Source organism: Pongo pygmaeus, chromosome 17 (assembly GCF_028885625.2).
Source record: "Pongo pygmaeus isolate AG05252 chromosome 17, NHGRI_mPonPyg2-v2.0_pri, whole genome shotgun sequence".
Taxonomy (NCBI): Eukaryota; Metazoa; Chordata; class Mammalia; order Primates; family Hominidae; genus Pongo; species Pongo pygmaeus.
Window position 1 is genome coordinate 39597501 of NC_072390.2, and position 21428 is coordinate 39618928.

The following is a 21428-nucleotide window of genomic DNA, read 5'->3' on the forward strand; positions in this document are numbered from 1 at the left end:
CTGCAACCTCTGCCTCCCGGGTTCAAGCAATTCTCCTGCCTCAGCCTCCAGAGTAGCTAGGATTACAGGCGCCACCACATCTGGCTAATTTTTGTATTTTTACTAGAGATGGGGTTTCGCTCTTATGCCTTATACTTCTATACACGATCACTTATTAAATCACTACCAATAGGGAGTTAGGTTTGAGATGGCACTCACAGCATTTTACAAACTAGTTGTTTGTGGTGGTAGTGATGTGTGTGTGTTTACGTGTGCATGTGTGTATATGTATTTGTTTTAAACTTAGGAAAACCATGCTTCTTATAGAGAACTGTCCTGGAATTTAGAGTGTACAAGTTTGTTATTCTGAGCTATTTGATTAAATTTAACCACAGGAAACTCTTCCAAGTCCTAATGAAGCAGCAATTACATCTAAAAGGAGCCAAGCCAAAAAACATCCTTTTCCAATATCTCTCTTTCAAATATCAGACTCCAATATAAGCTCCACAGTATTCATTTCACTTTTGTACCATCTCCCTAAGCTGTTGGAAACACGCTAAACACAAGACGGGGAGTGCTGCAGCAGTGAGTGTGCGGTGGAAGAGACTGACGGCGGGTACATGTCCACACACAGATGTACGCATGTGACACACACACATGCACATGCACACATTTAAATACACAAAGAAGACGACAAAAAATTATTTTAAAAAAGGACCATAAAAATAGAAAACCACAGTTACTGACAGAAAATCTGAATTAGAATTCTGAAATCAGTCATGCAAGTTAAGACCTTTGATGTATGTATTTTAAAGTTTACTTTATAACATAGTATGTGTTGGTTCAAGGTATAGATTACGTAAAACAGACTTTTAGAGAAAGTTAAAAAAACTTTTTCGTTTAGAAATGAAAGCCCTTTTTTGCCCCTAAACAAACCCACAACACTTGGAAGATTATAATTTTTTCTTAAAAGACACATGCACATGTAGTTTCAGCCAATGTATCCTTATAAGATAATGTATCCTTAATAAGATAAGTTAAATCGTTTTAGTAACTAAAGAAGTTACAATTGTCCTAAGCACCCTGGACATAGAATGCAATATTATACACACTATTTCCAGGTTTCCAACATCACATTTATTCCATGTGATGGCACATTCCAGCATAACAATGCAGCGGTTCTGGGATACAGGAGACACAGAAATAATGTCAAAAGCAATTCTTCACATTTGGATCTCACCACATCAGTGCAAATGGTGAACTTAAAACATGAAAATACAATTTGCTACTTCTAAAGTATACGTTTTTATCTCTTGCAAAAAAAAAAAAAAAACCCCACATTTATTTCCAATGCCTCAAGGTAAAGAGGATGGCATCTATCATAAGTGCAGAGAATGTCTGAAGGATTTAGAAGCAATCTTTTCATAATGCTTCTTTGGGTGAGGAAGTGGAGTTATGAGTTACTCAAAATTCATAAAGATTATTAAGTTTACATCCTTACAGAAGATCTACTGCTACTGTATTTCTCCACCATACTGCCAGCATTCCAGCCCAAAACAATTGAGAACCTGTCTCTGGTTCAGGAAATCCATTCATTTTGTGGCATTAGTGCTCTGCTGCATAAAATAAAGGTTCTGCCTCATTCAAAACAACAACAACAACAGCGCAAATTACTTTCAGTGAAGCAGCCTACAGTATCTGCCCTGAATTCATGGTACTCATTCTATCAGTATTCCTTCATGTAAGTGATTTTAACAGGTAAGTTAATTCCTATTTCAGCAGGTTTACTCCAGATTATCAGCTTGTGTGTCTGTGCCTGCTGGGCTATTTGAATGATTACGCTATCCCCCAAAGGCCTCAGCTAGGACTGATTCTGCACCCACGGCAGTGATCCCTCACAGTAAGGAAGCCTCCCACACAACGGTCAGCTTTCTTGCTTGATAAATTCCAACCTTTCAGCTCATCTAAACTGAGCCTATGGGCTTCATGTTTTTCCTTCTTCCTCTTCGCTTAGGTCTATGGGAAGTTATGAAACATATTTTTCTAGTCCTCCCAGGAGCAAGGCCAGGTTCACAATTTGACCTCAGAAACATAGCAGTCCTGCAATGCCAGACAGCCTGATAGAACTCAGTATTAGTGCTCTCTGCCTGGCCCACACAAACCATAACATGCAGCATGGAGCAATGTTACTTATGGGAAATGACAAGCAATGGATCAGTGGGGGAAAAATAATGGGATTTAATCACGTAAAAACATCACAGGCACACAGCTCCCTTTCAACAAGCTGCCCCACTACAGGTGAGGACACAATGTTCTTAGGAAACTAACCACCTATAATTTATAATAGAGCTGCCTAACCAGCTATTTTGATCAGATGAAGTTACAGGATTCTTAACACACCCAGAGATTCTAGTTCCCATCAAGTCAATATCCCCCTAGAGAATGATTTTAAACATACATGCAAAAATATCTACCTATGCATGAGATAGACATCTTAGATGTATGAGGAATGATCCCAGAAACAGTTTTAGGCTCATATAAAGGACTGTCATCACAGACTAATTATAGACACTGGTACCGAAAAAGGAAGGCTGACCCTGCAGTCTTATTTACACAATTTCCAGCCAGAGGGCTGTAATGTGGAGCCCCAGTGGAGGCATTTCTTTCTGAAACCCAAGGGCACCTGCATTAAGGAAACTGGTGTAAATGAATCCCTTTGCTCCATGACAGAAGAGAAGACACCAATACTTCAATTATCTTGATATGGAATACATGTGCTGACCTTCTTGAATTCCACATAATGAGATACAGTTACCTCTTATTTATTTATTTATTATTATTATATTTTGCATTTTACCATGCATTCAATTAGAAGAAGGACATTTTGAGGAAAGAATGATACGCTCTTTGAACAGAAGGTAGTGATTCAAAAATTGCAAAACTTCAGCTTTCAAAAATAGCCTAAGTGACCTCTTGCAGTACTCTGACCACTCCGCAGCAAGCAGGAGGCAACCCCTGTGAAGAGCAAATTCTGGCAAAGTTCTCTCTTCACAGATGATGCACAGCTTAAGCTATAATGAGTTTTTGGGTTACAAATGCTGAACGCATTAATATTCCTTGATGATAATTATCACAGTATAAGCACCTTCCCCAATGTGAGTAGCATAAAGCAACTGAAGCAGCATTTTTACTATATTTGAAACAAGCTGGAAAATGGGATTTTCTACTCTTGTAACCTGAGGTCAACATACATCAAGCATTGCATATTAAACACACCTATATGTGATGCCCATTTCACTTCCCTTCCCTTCTCCTTCATGTATACTTAAAGCTATATCCTTTATTCATTCTTTATTATAAAATTCTTGGTATAAACATATATGTGATATACGTAATCTCAAAACAAAATGTACTTCCACTGCATCATAATGAAACCTATGTTTCTTCTTATGAGAATACAAGTAGCAAATAAGATCAGCAAGCCGTGTTTTACAGATGAGATGTGTCTCTGTGCAGTCCGAATGAATACTGTGGTCACTGGCTGCATATAAAATAGGATGAAAATTAGAGTCTAGCAAATAGGCTTCTAGAAGAATCAAACACACATTTCATATAAATCTGAACAAACGACCAGTCTTTACCTTTACACCTTCAAAACTAATAATACTGATAGGCACGGAAAGGTTTAAACGTGAATTCAAACCCACCAGTGTGATGACAGTAATGAAGTCAGCATCATATTTACTGGTAATATTTTTGCCCAAGGCTCCTAGATACCAATTTTCACTCCAGATTAAAAGAATAATTACTGTTATTTGGGTAATAACTATCAAATATTATAAGAAAAACTGATAAAGGTGATCTATTATGCATCATATCCATGTGTACAACAATATCTGTCTAATACTCATTATTTGCTCCAGCATACCCAAATTAAAGGCTGAAAAGATTCAATATACTATACCCCAATTTGATTTGATAATATGCTATGAGTGGACTATAAATCGATTTCCCCTCATCTCTCTTTCTTCCCCTTCCCCTACTCAGTTAAAAAAAAATGGAAATATTTATTATAAAGCTCAACTGATGTTAGGACAGCTTAAAATAATCACAATTAAGGTCTTCTTCCTAACATGCTATAATGTCAAGTTAGTACTCTATGTAATTAATGCTAACAGCACTTTGACTTAGTGACAAAATGAAAGCCAGTTTGAACCTTTAATCCAAAGAATGTAAATTGGTTGAGGTATTCAGTAGGTGTGAATCTGTTGAACTCATTTGTATCACGTTACCCTACGCTTCATTTAGAAAAGAAGCCATGCTACAACTGCCTCCAGTTCTCCAGCATCATTTTTACTTATGCGCTGCAAAAATGTCTTAAAATCCCCTTCGAATAGATGGTAGGGTTATAAGGGAACCTTTGCTAAATATTTAACAGTACTATCAGTGTATTAAATAGTATAATGTGAGAGCTATGAAAGTATGATATACAGGGTTTGCCTTCTTCAACTTAATGCTGGTGCTCATTTGAAACACTCCGCAAGCCCATTCATCAGCAGAACTGATGCATTTTAAAAAGTCCTCATTTACTAGCAGATAAATGTGGTTAGAGAACCTTTTTAGTATAGAAATGACTGAAAACCTATTTGATTTTACTGTTGAAAATTTGCTTTACTATGGCTAGGGAAAAAAAGAGCTTCACAAAACATTTAAAAGGCCATTTTGAAATAATATGTAAAAGCTAAAGGAACATAGCTTTGAAATAGATAGGGGACAGTATATTTTTTGGTTCACCAAAAATACATCAAAACAAGGCAACAGATTTATAGACAGCTGATACAGCACATATATTCATTGAGTCTGGAAATAATATCTCAAAAAACATAATTATATAAGGAGATTACCCACTGAGACTCTTGCCTGACTGTGACATTGTTGGCAGGTGACTTCATTTGCACCTACTCATAATTGCTTTTTTTTAAAAAAAAAATGGGTGAATATTATTTTGTATACATTAAGATATTTCTAACTACAATTATGCCTTTTAAATAAGTTAATAGCATATTTTAACCTGTTACAGTAGATAGAAAGTAGGAACTCTCTTTGACGATGTATTTCTCTTCTCGAAGAGATATAATATAGACTAATTTAAAGAAAACCCCCCTTCTACTGGAGGTCTGCAGAGTTCACATTTATTCTGTAAACACTGTAACAATGATTATCTGTCCTCCCAGTTCTCAGTGGAGACTCTTGCTTTTGAAAATGTCTTGTGGTGACTTACTAAATTCAGGCTATTTCAATTAGTATTACTGCACATTAAAAATTAATTGCATTACTGAGTGGATTAAGGTTTAAATTTCAATTCTACAGTATGTGCACTAGAAATGACAGCTAAAAATCAATGCTCTTTGGCCCACAATCGGAAGTGTGTGTGGTTGAATAGTGCGGGACTGGCGTCACCGGCCAAGCAGTTTTAAAAGACTTGATAGTTCTATTGAAGGTGTGTCAGTTCTAATCCTAGATTTTAGTTTGAATGCTGCGCAACAGCCCAGCCTCAGAGAGAGAAAAACAAAACAACAGCTGCACTAACAATTTGGAAAAAAAATGGACACAGGTACTAAAATTATGACAACAAAAGGAGTAATAGTGCCCCTAAATACACATCTAATTATCCCTTGGTTAAAAGCTTGTTCACAATTCTGTTCAATAACAGTGCAGAATCTCTGACTTCAATCCACATTATTTTGCTACTAGTTACTGGGTAAAAATAGTAGACCAGGGGCGGGAAACAGGCTATTTTATAAAGAAAACAACTAGTGTATACAATATTCATAATGACTTTATCTATGTCTTAAGGAAACCTAAAAAGATATTGAAAATACAAATCTTTTCTTTAAGAAGTAATCCCATCTAGACCTCTATTTTAAAATGAATTATTAAACCTCTTTGGGGAAAGGGACAAATTAGGATGGACAATAGTTGATCATTTTGACTACAGATTTATAACATCTATACAAAATGGGTGAAAAGAAATGTGTCACTTTTATTTACAGAAAATTTGTTCTTTTAAGAAGATGAAGAGGAGAGACATTATAAATGAAGTCAACAAAGTAAAGAGGCATCGATAAAGAACTGCAAAACCACCCAGGGTCTCTGGTTTTGGAATTGAATGGTGATTGGTATGTGCATAAGAGAAAAAAATGATGTCTGCAGTGTTCCTCAAGATGCCCTCTGTGTTGCACTGGTGGCCAACAGTAAGTTCGGCAGCAAGAGAATAAAGAAGATGGGAAGTAATAATAACAATAAAAAGAATAATCTGGTGCAAATGGACCCCAAGGTGTAGTTGTCATCCCTGTGCAACAATCACCCTTCACTGCAATTTACTGATGTTGCTTCATTACAATACAGCATATAAAGGGGCAATGCACAAAGTCACTATTTAAAGCTACATGGTTAGAAGCAGTGCATCCCACCCTAACAGGGACCGTTATGGGAGCTAAGTCAGATTGTTCAAAAGTGAATTGACCTGTAAAATAAATAAATAAATAAATAGAGGTGAAACCTGAATGCAGCATGGTGCTAAATTTGGGGAGAAACGGAAGAAAAGGTAGCAGGAAAAAGCTTTTCCTTAGTGAAATATTAAAGGGATCCCAAATTAATCTGGATTAAAACATCCTTTGAGAGTGTAACAACTTGTGGCTTTGCTAAAAGGAAAAGATAAAGAATATGATGTTTCCTGTTTGGAAAATACAAACAGGCTCTCCGTTTTCTATTTTTATCCCTCATAAAATGAACTGAAATAATGTTTTTAGGTAAACGTAACACTGTAAATTCAGGTTAATATGACTGAAAAGAGAGAACGACTGATTTTTCTAATTTTTGTCTGCTGTAATCGAAAGTCTTACTTTTCAGTCAGTGCTCAAAAGATGCCGAGGCAGTGTGTTATGGGGAAAAAAAGAGATTCTCTCCTCACCAAGGATCACTGAGTATGTCATTGGTTAATTCTTGCTCTATGCTTCTCATTAGCATTACTCTCAAGTTTCTGGTTATCATATCCGAAATATTAAGACATAATAACTACGAAGGTGCAGATAATTGGATATTAACCAGAACATACTTGACTGGGCAGGAGGTAGAGCCCTGCTTAAACTAATCCTGAAATATATTAATCACCAATTAATGAAAGGGTTTCAAATTCATTTCTATTATAGAACACCTCCGAGTATCTAAGCTTTTTCTAACAAAATGACTTGGAATAACAGGGTAGAAATAAGAAATACAGCCATCTGATGATGGCTTGAATTAATTCTTTACGGCCTGTTGTCAGGTAATCATGAAAACTATAGTTAAAGCCTTACTTACTCTTTACAAAGTCTGATGAAAAGAAGGAACTCTTTTCAAAGTTCAGTGGCCTCTGTTTAATATTACAAATTTATCCCTTTAAATAACAGAGCCATAGCTAAATATTTCATCAGAGAGCTGTCAGAATATTATCCAAGTCTTCCACCTCCAGACCTTCAGCTCAATAACAGATGTACTCTTAAAATATAAAGCCAATTAATGGAAGCCCAGAGAACTCCAGTGAAGACATGCTTTATACACAGTGAACACTCCATGGTACTAGGTTGATGAATTAAGAGATAAAAACCTTGTCTAGTAGAAATGTCACCCACCACTTAACTTACACGGAAATAAAGTAATGCTAAAAAAAAAAAAAAAAAAAAAAAAAGAAAGAAAAAGAAGAAGAAAACATAAAGAGAAACAAATGGAAAAGAAAAGTCATACTTCTGTACGTTCCATGTGGCTGCAAGATTGCATCTGATATGTACGTCTCACAGGCGTTTTATTAGTTTGGTTTAAAAAGCCTCACTGTGCTCTGTGGAAAATCTTGTACAAGTGCTCTTTAAGTTAGATAAACCGCTAGAAAAATGCCGTTCATCTTAAAGAAAAAAGTAAAATTTCTAAGAACATTATTTTCCTAAAGAACATTATTTTCTTAAAGTGTGAAGAGAGACTGTCATCTCTTTTCATACTTAAAAGATGCAGTTCCCTAAAACTCTGACGAAGGCTTACATTTTTATGTTAGAGAAAACAAGGTGTCTGAATTAATGCAATGTAAGCGTTAACTTAAGTGATACAATTTCTCTGTTTCTCCTGCCTTGATTCACTTAATTTGATGAAAATAGTAAGAAAACGCTTGTTACCTCAGAGTTTTTGTTTTTTAATTCTGTTGTTCGTTGACTTTAATTTTAATAACTCTTAAATAAGCACTCACAGCAGATGGACTTAAAATATGCTGGCAAGCAGGCCCTTTTATCAACAATTTTGCCATAGAAATACACAAACATTTCAATGGCTCTTCATTAGCAAACAAATCAACAAGTGATATTTTAATGCATGACTTTATTCCATCTCTGTGGGGACTGCAGTTGAGAGTGTGATGTACAGTACAGAGAAAGGAATCATCAGCCACAATGTCCCAGGGCTCTCTCCATTGAGGACTTCGCAGCCTCTGCTTAAAGACTGCATTTAATTGACTGATAGACAGTAGCTTCTTTGTTCACAGAAGACAGCGAAGTAATGGCAGCTTGAAAATCGTACCATCTACAGGGTCTCCTGAGACTAGTAACAGGGGGATATGTGTCAGGAATAAATAAATAATCTAATTATTAAGCCACTTCCTGTCAAGTTAACTCCAATTTGTTGGCTTTTGAAGGCAACAAAACGAGGCATTTTTCCTCATTATGCTTCTCTTTTTATACCAGTGGTAATCACAGGCGGATTAAAGGGTGCCTGATTGGTTTTTTTGTCAAGGAACTGAGAAGCAGCCAACAGTACAGAAAAACAGAGTTGGGGTTAGAAGAAATTTCATGCTTGTCTCCTTTCCAGCTCCCTAACAGCCCACACGGCTGCCCCATACAGAGCTGCCAGCTGTACAGCAAATGTGTACCCCTCCAACTGAGGCCTACCGGGCCACAGGCGCCATCCTGAGAGCTGTGAGATACCTTGCAATCTTGGCAGGTAGCTACTGCTGTCATAGGCATAATTCTAAAGGTGACCTACGAAACCCCATCAGCTCACCAAATGCAACAATATGAGCAGCTGAAGTTCGACACCCACTCTCCATATTGGCTCCCTTTCCTTTGTTTACTGCTATTAATGGCCCTGAAACTAGGAAATAACCTATGGAAATAGGTCATCAGAGACCTTTTCCTTTGATATGTGTGAACGGATTCTGTGGAAATAGGTCACGATGCGTGTGTGTGCATGGGCAAGCATGAGTGTGCAGGGATCTATATCTTTTTAGGTATTACTGATGACTTTTAGTGCCCTCCATTCGGAAATGCTTTGCAACCTTCATTCAGAAACAGATACCCACATCTGATAATGACCATATCAAAGAGTGAGTGAAAAACCGATACATTAGTGGTACATTCTACCGGAAGTCAAAGGTGAGGACAAAATGAGATCCAGAAGCCCTGCCATTGTATGTCAGCCAGTCACATGGCCGTATCCAACTGGTAGGGCCTCTCTTCCTAGCACCTCTGTGCTGAGCCTAGGACGACAGGCTGGCATCCAGTAATTCTCCTTGAGAACAACATTTTTCTCAGGCCCCTTTAGGGGCAGTGTGTTCTAAAGAGTAATAAGACACTGAATCTTCGATCTATGGCCTCAGCCACAATCCTCAGCCTCACAGAAAATTAACATCATAAGAAATGTCTAGCACACTATCTTTGGGGTTTATAAATTAAAAAGTACACTAACTGCCAGTATTTTTTATTCTTGTAAATCAAAGCTGCTAGACGCAAGCTAAAACACATGATTTGTCTTTTAATAGCTTAACCCTGAAATTGAGTGACAGACCTGAAGATTTTATCCCAAGTTCCTTAAGAAATGAGAATCCAAAAAATCACGATGAGCTCTTAAAAACTCTGCCTTCCTCCAAAAAGTCATTTTTCTTTGAGTTTCTTTTAAATTGTCTTTGTTTTTAGGAAGGCTGATTATATGGAGCCTTGGTAAGTTCCTGTGGCCCCCTGTTTGCACTTGGTAAGCAGTACAGCTATGTTATATTTATGCCCACGTATGTCCTTTCTAAATACATATCTTGAATTTTTGCTAAATTGTGCAGATAATTAAACCCTCTTCATATTTACAGTCTGCTTCATTGGTATCATGAATTCTGTTTTCAGTTACTGTCTGCAAATTCCCTCTCTGAACAATTTCATACTAAGCAATAACACTTCATTTTACGTAAGTTTTATCTGATGTCCCCATACAGAGCTGCCAGCTGTACAGCAAATGTGCGGTTCTCAAACTGAGGCCTACCAGGCCACAGGCTCCATCCTGAGATCTGTAAGGCACCTTGCTGTCATTGGCAAGCGTTCCCTGCTATCTGTGTGACCATCACTCCACACTGCACACAACTTAAAATCATCTGATTATTAGAATTTGTGGCCCACACTCCATGTTATCCTTTATTTAATCTATCCCCAGATCACACATTTGTTTAAATGTTTTGGCTGGTTTACAAATCATGCAGCCATCTGCACAGTAGGTGTGACACCATTTTTTAGACAAAAGTTACGTTATAAACAAAGATAAAGTCATTTGAAATGCTTTGGTGTTTGTTATTCTGCCTGGTTCACTTGGACCAACTCTAAGAAATAAATAGAATTATCTGTGTAAATCGATGAACATCTATGAAAAACAACACCCAGCAGAACGCCCAGCTTGCTCCATTACCTACGTTAATATCATGACAGCTGAGGAGAGATGACCTGGCCCACTTCTCATCTCTCCTGTACAGATGGCTATTAAAGAGAAAGTATCCCTTTTGTATGGTCCATGTAGAAGCCCTTTATGGGCTTTTCAAATAAGCCAGCATTGCCCACATGAGGGTAGCTTTCGGTTACCATTAAACTGCCCAGATTTCATCTTTTTTAATCCAGCTCTTGATGAAATAAGCCAGTGTTTTATCATATTTAACACCAAATGCTTGTTTCTTAATTCTCTGAATTTTGTAAGCAATCAAATAAAGATTTTTTTTTAAAAAGGGTTCAGTCATCTTCTCATTTAGAATGAATGTAAATCAAGGTTCCAAAAAATCTCAGTGATTTTGAGCTTCTTAGGATAGCATGGAGATTATAAACACATATGTATACCCACACATATAGGCATTATTGTTGATCCATTTCTATTCATTCTTTTGAAACCAGTCGGTGAAAGCAAGAGTTTAAAGGGTGACGTGGACCTTTCTCTTCCTATGCAAAGATCCATATATTTGGATATCTTCCCTTAGGGCATAAAATCCTAAACTACTATGAACCTCAAAATACTGGTTTTAGTCTTTTCTAAAGCAAGTGCACTCAAGCTGAAATGCTTCAGAGGTGATACTGAAAGTCGCAAAAAGATAATGAAGATTAGTCACATAGTACACCACCCACTAAAGAAATGAAAGGAAAAGAATGCCATTTGTGACCTTGGGCACCAAACAAATTGCAGGATGTATGAATGCCACCTGCCACAAGAACAGACTAAAATTTCACCACACTGTTAAGAACGGATTTACTCATTCTTTATGCCTTGACATCAGTGATACATATCACGTGTAACACAACACATAGAGTACGTGTCTTCCTACATATGCTGGAGAGAGCTTAATCTTTTCCTGGTTTTTTGAAAATCGTTATTATCTATAAAATACTGAGTATTTATTAGAGATATAAATAAAAAGTCAGTATTTTTGCATCAGTATTTTCTTATTAGCTATCCTTTACAATCCCAAATTCTAGTTCTGCTTTTCTAAGAGACAAACATATTTGCTTCTTCAAAATGCTTTAACATTACACTTGATCTATCTAGGACACGTTTATTAGTGACTATTTCTGGATTTTCCTATCTTTTACAAAACGGGGTATTCTGACACTTAGACACAATTTTGCCGTTACAACACTGGTCTCTCTAGTCAGATGAAAAAAATAAAATGTATTAAGTAACCATTTCTAAGTATATTTTTAAAAATAATCCTTATGTAAATGGCTTGTACCTATTCCATTCATTTCTCCATCCATGAACTTTGAAAGGGAGGCCTGGAAATGGCCATAGCTATATCCTGACTACTTGCCCTCCAAAGTCCATAACTATAGTAGTCAATTCCAAGGACAATGGTATTTCTCCCCTTTGATCATTCCTTTGTCAAGCTGACTGGCCTTCGATGGTGAGTGTACTGCTGGTTGTCTACCACCAGCCGCTCGCAATTTGCTGACTATGTTTCATGAGACAGTTGTTTGTGGCTGTTTGGAACACATTTGTCTCTTTGGGGATTTATGCGCTAGTTGCAATGCCAACCTCCATAGTGATCGAAATTTCTTTCTAACTAAAATAGATAATTAGAGCCTGGTAATTATTGGTCAAGAATTATCAGAGTGAAAAAATTAAGCTTCTCATAAATAGTTCTTGGCAATGCCATCTCTTTATATTATCTCATGCCTAACAGCCCTTTATTCAGAGCACTTACAAATTTACTCTACGCTGTTGAGCCTCATAATTTTATATGAGGCAATCCCTTTGCTGGGTTAAACACATTTAAATTCTCTTGTTTCATCTCTATTTGTGCTAATCCATACCAAAGAATAATAGTAATAACAGACAGCTCAGAGAGGAAAATAACAATAAATATTTACTATGCTGATAGAAAAGAGAAGAGTGAATAGGAAATTAAAGCACTTAATACACACTGGTATCTTGTTGTATTCTCAGGTCAAAAGCCAACATAAACTATGTGAAATGAACAAACGAAGAGAGGAAAAATTTTCTCATTGGCACAGATCTTAAAAGAGGGAAATCTTTTCCCCAGGAAAGCTGTTAAAATGTTTTGTAGCTCTTTTTGTATGTGTGTAAAGAAGAAAAGAAACCCCTCAACAGTCACTGGTCTGATTTCATACTGAAACTCTGTCAAAATGTGGTGAAGAGGGAGGTTTTCTTTTTTTTCTTAATAGACATAAGTCAATTCCCTAGTGCATTTTTATCGAGTAATTATTCTCGCAACTCAGACCATGTGTCCACACCTTGCTGCAAAACTGCACTTAAGAAGAGCACCTCTGATATGTACCTGGTAGAAACATTGGTGATTTCCCTTTCACAAATGTCCCTGGCCAACAGCCTGAGACCAGCACATCCAGAAAGATGCGTGGCGGTTGCTTGACACTGAGATTGCACACAAACATAGGTGCCACAGAAGCAAATGCAAATGCAAATGACTTGAATAAAGAAGGAATTTAAAGTTACACCTCATTGGGTCATCTGTAGATCTTGTTTTCCATCAGGTGACATAATCCTTCCTCTACATTGATTGAAATGTAAAACAAAATCTGCAAAAACACTATATACCCTCTTAACAAAAGGAGTAAGAGGCTTTTCAGATAGTCCCTAATCCCCCTTCCTCTATTAAATGTCTAGTTGAGATTATTTTTTGATTAGACAAAAAAACACACACAGATACACAACCTAAAAATACCTACCCTCAATGGAGGTATTTTAGCTAACAAAATAATGCAGCCTGCCTCATTTGAAAGACTAAATAGCACACTGGAATTCTAAAAAGGGGTATCTTAGCCTTTGTGACTCCCTTGGTTTTTGCATTCTCTCTAGATACTAACAGCACGAATGGGGTATAAGGACTTGGATGCATGGTCAACAAATAAAACAATTAAATGGATGCTACTCATTTGTTTAGGCCTCAAGTGCAAGAGAATTACATATTTTTATTATTAAAAATGGCATGAATATTAAATAACTAGAACCTCTGCGAAAAGGAATGGAATGTGCTTCTCTGATGAAAGGTGAATTGTTAAATGCTCAGGTCCCAAGAGGTAAGTGTCTTATTAATCCACTATAAGGTAGAAGGGAAAAAGCCTTGGGAAAGCACTAATGATGCAAGGAATATAAAATAAATACAAATAGGATGATATAAAGCAATTTAAAAAGAAGACAAAACAAACTGATTAATGTTTATAGGCAAAATGATACTAAAATTGGAAAATCAAAAAGTCCTGTTATGCTGAACATTCAATTGAAATTCTAAATGTGCAAAAGAGTATTAACATTGTGGTGAAAATATATTCAACATATTCATCTATGTACTGGGAAAAATAATAAATCCAGAAACAAAAATAAGTTTACATTGAATAGAACTAATGAGAAGCATGACCACAAAATTTCACTGAATTTCCCATAAACTGCAAACTTCTAAGAACTGCTTTCATTCAAGCCTATCTATAAGAGCAGCATGAGGTAGAATCATGAATGACTGCCACCAACACAGTCTACTCAAGAAATAAAGAGACGGGAAATATTAACGTTAATCATTTGGCAGGAATTCATTTTTTCTAAGCTGCTCCTCTCCTCTAAAAAGCTGTTTTAAAAGTTTATATAAGGTATTTTTTACAATCTCAAACAGAAGGGAATTGCAAGGAAACATTTGAATCTCTCCTACATGTTGCCATTATCTTCTAATCACTCACTAAAGCTGTCAACGCTATTGTCACATTGAAGGATATACTATTTAATACATGAGAAATCATGAATAATATTAATACTTAAATCTGGAAAATATAGAGATGAATTGATCAATATTTTAGCTGTTATGTATAAGTTCCATTTTGCACAAATAAGCTCTTAGTCATTTATAAGCAACAACCCCCCGAAAGACCTATCATTTGAAAACTATAAAGTGCATCCTATTGAAAAATTATCAATCAATTTTCCAACACGCTTTTGAATTTATCTTCATTAATTTATATAAGAAAAATGGAAGTTTTGTTATAGCTTTAATGATCAGAAATGACAGGGGAACAACCTTCCACTAAGCATTCTTAGACTATTTCTAATTAGTATACAATAAAACTTATTCCCCCCTGAAAACAAGTTCATAGTCTAAACTGTTGAATTTTCTTTCCTGTCTTACAGAGTTTCATAGTAGGAGAGTATGAGGTTAATTTGACTTTTTAAATATTATAATTATTTACGGTATTATGAAATACCATGAAGTGAGTATGAAATAAAAAACTCATAGTATGAAAAACATACATGAGTAACAAAAATAGCATAAAGTAATAGCAATTGTCATTGTACTAGTAGAAAAATGATCTGCTTGATAAAGTTTAATTGGCTGGTAAAACGCTTAGTGTTATTACTAAGTGCTTATCAAATTAAAAAACATAGGCAGTAATCCATGACGAATTAAGAAATAATGGGACAATATGAATAAGTTAAAAAAAATCCTTTTGATTTTAGGCCGTGTGATAAATGCAAAATCCTAAAAACAATGGCCTGGAGTAACTTCAGAAATCTTTCCCCAAACTACTTTTATAAAAATCTATGGAAAATTTGGTGGGGAATAAAAAATGATTACTGAATTCTTCACATGATCTTTATGATCATGATTATTTCCAGGCTGTTGAAACCATACATATAAAACTATTTTATGGCTATTTAAATTATTTATGTTTCCCTATCACAAAAACTCGCTACTTTAGATTTTGATACAAAGATGCTTAAGCAACACACAACAGTGCCATTACCGTAGTAACTTCTGAAATTAAAACCTGTCTAAAACTCTACGGAAAGCTAACATCCACTTCATTAACCATTCCTGTTAGTTTTCAATAATGCAAAAATGATTAGAAGTTTAATTTGTTAATCACCTGTGTTTTGACTGGCAGTAGATATATAATCCTCTGCAGAAGTCTAAACTAGCCCTTGCAGAAAATAAAATGTGCTAATACCTTATCAGGACTAATAACAGAAATTAAAAAAAAATCAATCATGCCAAGGAAAAACATTGATGGTTGAACAATTAATTCATCTTTAACTCTGTTTAATGGTGATATACACAAGCAGAAGAAACATCTATCTGTAATAAGGTTTAGAGTGTCACTCACCAATCATGTGATTTGCAACATGAACCTGAATATCCCATTCATTGTAGAAAACCATCTGACACTTGATGCATTGATAGGTCTTCTTCTGAGAAAACAAGTATAAACAGTGTTACTTAGACACATGGACTTTTAATTGTTTCTTTGTTTAAAAAACATTTTTCTGAGATGCTGGTCTTACCTATGTTGCTAAGAAACAAACTAAACTACAGGGCCGCTTGGCCCCAGTTCCACGAATTCCTTACTTAGACCTTATGGCTTGATCCCAACACTATATTTTCATTTGCAGACATTTAGAAGAAACAGAAGCACATAATTATGGCATAATATATTTTTAAAGATCCCTAAACTCAAAAACAGAAGGTTTTTAAAACCAGAAGTATTACAGAAATACAGTTTAAAAAAACATGAGTACTAAAAAAAAAATCTACAGAGTTTCAGAAACCAGTGTCTTTGAAGATCAGGCACAATTTCATTCTGACCAACATAACTGGGGTGTTGCTTCTAGATATCCATAAGTAATATGGCTAGTAAGTTAAGATTTATGGATTCTAGCTAAAACATTTAGAGATATAATTTTTAGCTAAAGTCTACAATTTAAATGATGTTTTAGAAGTTGCTAAGCATTAGTATTTAAATATGTACCTCATCCTATAAAGAAATAATATCATAATGAACATTCTAACACTATTTTATCATTTTACACAACAGTCCTGTGAAGTAGAGCAAGATTTTTATTATAATTCTTATAGCATAAATGAAGAAACTGAGGTCCAGAGAAATAGAAAGATTTGCCTGATGTCATGGTGCCATACAGCTGGGAAGAGAAATACGTTCTTTTGATTCTAAATGCTAGTAGGCTCTCTGATTTCTGAATCATAAAGCAGCCATTATAATTTTACATCTTTATTATTGAGTCCCAGTACCTATTAGATGAACTCAGTAAATAGAGTATTAGTTGTGTTTTCCAGAACACATACTTACATAAATTCCTTTTTGATGAAACTTAATATTTGTAATTAAAAACCATGTTGGAAGACAAAATAAACCATTATGAAAATAATCCATTTTTAAAATTTCCCAAACTTGAGAAAATTACATTTGTAAAATCACATAAATGACATTTTCTTATAAGCATTTTTTACAGAATTATCGTTTCATTTGAAATCATATAAAATTGTTTTACTAATGGCATTAATAAGGAAATACCAGCCTGTAAATTACAATCAATTTTAAGGAACTGAAGTTCTTTAGAACGTAACAAAATCAAAGTTAAGCACAAACATTTAGCATAATTTGAGATTTAAAATTATAAATGCCATTAATATAAATTTTTCCTAATTATTGTAATTTAACGTAATATTTTCTTCTGCAACAGTGGCCAATATTCCTTGTAAACTACAGAAGTACAGGCATATTTCCATTGGAAGCTGTCTAAATCATCTGACGGTCTTTGTACATTAGGCATATTGCGAACTGAATGTGCTGAATCTAAATCTAACACGGACTTCAAACACCCTGACAATCACCAAGGCAGATTTACTACACTGAGCTGTTTACAAGATGCTTTTGATGGTGACATATAGAGCAACATGTGTTACGTAAATAACATCTATCCCTTTTTTTAACAATATTTCCCTTTAGAACTAGTTAGAAAATATTTCTTACTCCCTGATGACCTACATTATATATTGTTTATTAGCATACTTCTAGCATTATTCCTGATATGTGACCTTGCTGAAAAACAAAGAAACATAAACTTAATGGCTAGTCTTTTCTCTTGTTAGCACAGTAAAACATACAATATGTCGAAAACTGTCTCCAAAAATGATGACTGATGAATATGTTGGCAGAATATACTAGGGCTTTTTTTTTCCTAGGCTAATAATAAAGAATAAAATCACTTGAAAAGCCAAAATAATAAAATGCCAGCACTTACTACTATCTTCAAAATGAACTGACACATATAAGTTTTCTTTTATCATTGAATGAAAATGCTTTTGCCACTACTGATAATTCAAACATTAATTCTCTCCACTCATAAAACAGTGTCCAAAATGCTATGTTATATTTTTTATTAACAAAGCCATATTCTTATCTATAAGCTCCTAAATTTACGGCTAGATAAGAATTTACTGTGATCAAAAACAATGAACCGTGATTTTAAAATACTGAGGCTTGAACTCTACTTCACCATATTTTTCACATTTCCCAAATACAAAGCAATGATATGCAAATTGGGATGTGTTAGGGGTTTTCTTTTTAAAGCCATGATGTAAAATTCATTTTTACCCTCAATTTTTAAAATGGTGATGTTAAATGACCTTTAAAGCATCTCTCATTATAATTATAGATTCTTCACAAAATATTTGAGAGATCCCTGCACACCTGTACACCATCTTTAAGTAAAGGGATTATAACCTCTCAACAGTGTCAGCCTTGAGGAACTCATTCCCTTGGAGGTAAATTTATTCCACCTCTGTATGGCTAAAATTATGGGAGAATTCTTCCTAATTCTAGACCCAAATCTGCTTTTCTGTCACTTTCACCCATTGGCCCTAACTCTAAGCTCTGGTGCTACAAAGAAGAGGTTGAATCCATTGTCTAACATGACAATTACATTAGCTCCTTTCCAGACTGAACATAGGGGCACAATGTAAGAAATACTTGGAATTACCTCCCTTCCTGGTTACCTATCTCCAGGTCAATGTTTTAAGAAATAGAACCCCAAATGAAGCGCCATACTCCAGGTATGATCTGACCCTTGCAAAGTACATGAGGATTGTCACCTCCCTTAGGACAATTACTTACATTTATATAAAAGACAACAAAAAAAGTCAAGTGAGATAATTTCTTTTAAAAGCAGATAAAAGTAGAAACAGAACTTCCATTGTTTGGGCCCCAGATTGGCCTTTATCAACGCTTAAGTTGTCAATTTACTTGAAATGCTAATTTAGTACATTTTTAAAAGAGACTTTTTTTTTCATTAGCCTTTTTAAATGTGCTACTTGGGAGTGGGATTGTCATTTCCTGATTGTTCTCTTTTGTTTTCTGATACTGATAGATGTAATTATCAAGGATACAACTTTTTCCTAGCACCTCATTATTTTTGATTGATTTTGAGAACAATTTAAATGTGCCTTTTTGACATTCTTGTTTTCAGTTACACTCTGGTTAAGGTACTCAGAGACTTTTTAAAAAGAACATCTCATAAATTTAAAAAAATGATTAGAGATGCTTAATAATATATAGTTTTAAAAAATTATTCTGATTAACCCTATTCCCCACCATTCCATTCATTAGGACTCAGACTTCACATTTAGTCTTACCAAATTTTAAAAAGTAATTTAAAATAATAATTATTAAAACTTATACTTTGTAGAAATCAAACTGCTTTGATTTCTTTTACCAAAATACTGAATGGATTAAAAAAAAAATCAGTGCATAGTAATCCTCAAAAACAGAAAAGAAGAAAACTTAAGTTGTTACCATGCGAGGTGACTATTACATCAATTTCTTTTTCTGAAAATTGGCAATGAAAGGGTCAGAAGCACCTTGCTTTTTTAAGGAGGAAGTGTAGGTCGTGCCTATTTGATGAGTGAAAGCTTTTCTTTATAGAAGAATGACAGCAGAAGGGATGACAAAATTAGATATTCACCATTTTGCAATGCCAAATAAAATGGTTCAGGATAATCATTAATGGATGCTGAAACTAGTAGAAGACAGGTTATTCTGAGATACTCAGATTTCATCCTTTGATCATTGCAAAGCAAAAGATATATCTTTACAATACATTTAGCTGATGGTAATTACTCTAACCAGACTATTTAGCTTCATATCACTAAGAATGGAAATGACGTGACATTGTGTACCTCTCAATGAGTTGCAATATGAAGTACACATCACCAATATAGCATCTTATCTAAAATGTGTACTTGAATCTAATTAAGTCTTTAGGCCTAACAATCCAGTTTTCAGTAAATACAAGGATAGGGGAACAAATATTACTATGAGAAAAAAAATGCAAATCCAGAATATTCTTTCAGAGAAATGGCCTGTTGTCTTTGAAAAGAGGAACAACTATTACTATGAGGGGGGGAAAAAAAACCCTCAAATCCAGAATATTCTTCAAAAGAAATGGCCTATTGTCACGGGAAGAAAAAGTGAAGAGATGAAAGAGACTGAAAAAGACTTGAGTAAATGTAATGTGTGGATCCTGATTTGGGGGGAGGGGGCGGAAACAGCTATAAGAAGGCTTTTGAGGCAATTGAGAATAATTTAGATATCAATCTGACTATCAGCTGATTATTAGATGCTATCGGGACGTTACCTTTTTTAGATGTGATAATGGTATTGGGGTCATGTGGGTAAACATTCTTTTTGGTAGGAGATGCATATTGAGTATTTGGGGATGAAATATTTGCAATTTACTTTCAAAAGTTTCAGGAAAAAACATATATAGTCATATGTAAGTAAATGGCTACATGTTAACCATCATAAACTCTAGGTGTATACGTGAACATTTTCATAATAAAAACTGGAAAAAATGAATAGGATAATTCATAACATGTAGTTTTTAGAAGCTCAACCTAACCTGATTAACCCCACCTCCGCTATTCACTTTAGACTCCTACACTTGATATGCACCAAAAATAATTTGTGCTTAGTTGTTTTAAGTAGCTTTGCAAACATTTTGGTATTTGTCTGTGAAGTGTTTTTTTTTGTTTTTTTTTTTTTTTACATAAATCTAATATATAAACTCTAATTGAAGTCAGGAACCATAGCTCACATTCATTTGTATAATAAAATAATAATTTTATAAACTGTTTCATACTTTATAAAGAACTTGTATGCAAAAAAAAATCCCTTGAAACAGTCCTGTAAGAGTAGATAAAGGAGGGATTATTATTCTCATTTATAGATTAATTAAGTGACTTGGCTAAAGTCATACAGGTATAACCAAGCCAGGATTCTACTGTCTTTCACACACTGGATTTTAACACAGTTTATATTCTGATCATTTGCAGGTAAATTTACAATTACATTTTAGGTGCACTTCAAAAGGAGGTTTTCCATATAATTAAGTAGTGCTTTGGTCTTTGACAATGCCAGGAATGGTAGGAAAAGTAACTTATGAGAGCAAAGGAACTGTCTGTAGCCACGTTAGCCTTAGGCTCCCAGTCCCAGACTCTTGACTAAGATTCATCGGATAGAATTGGCTCTTAATTCCCTTAGTCTATTTCAAGATTTTCCCTTTGTCCTCAGTGTTCTGCAGTTTTCTTTTTTTTTTTTTTTTGCCATGTTTTAAACTGTACATTTACGTGTATTTGTCTTGCTCAATACAAAAATAATAATTTCAATTTGAGATCTCACTTACGTCCTCAATTCTTAAAATTTTCAGTGATTAAAATCACTCAGTTATTAAGCCTATTTAAGACACTCTCCATTCACTTCTATCAGAATCCTTATTAGACACAGATTGGAGCCTCTCAGTCTATCCTCCATGTATTT

At 34.9% G+C, this 21428-nt stretch overlaps 1 protein-coding gene and 1 long non-coding RNA gene across 9 annotated transcripts in view; one reads left to right on the forward strand and one right to left on the reverse strand.

The window, feature by feature from the left end:
• LOC129019050 (uncharacterized) overlaps positions 1-7702 on the forward strand; it is a 43759-nt gene extending 36057 nt beyond the window's left edge. Inside the window, exon 3 of the long non-coding RNA XR_008495491.2 lies at positions 6033-7702. This is a non-coding gene — a long non-coding RNA (uncharacterized LOC129019050). The remainder of the gene's footprint in view (positions 1-6032) is intronic.
• Positions 1-21428, reverse strand: part of ZNF521 (zinc finger protein 521) — a 298052-nt gene that overhangs the window by 125389 nt on the left and 151235 nt on the right. For 6 of the 8 annotated variants that reach the window (XM_063653514.1, XM_063653511.1, XM_063653515.1 and 3 more), the window contains one exon: positions 15921-16005. In XM_063653514.1, the coding sequence (XP_063509584.1) occupies positions 15921-16005 (85 nt within the window). The remainder of the gene's footprint in view (positions 1-15920; positions 16006-21428) is intronic. The other 2 variants (XM_063653512.1, XM_054461306.2) reach the window with 1 other exon arrangement.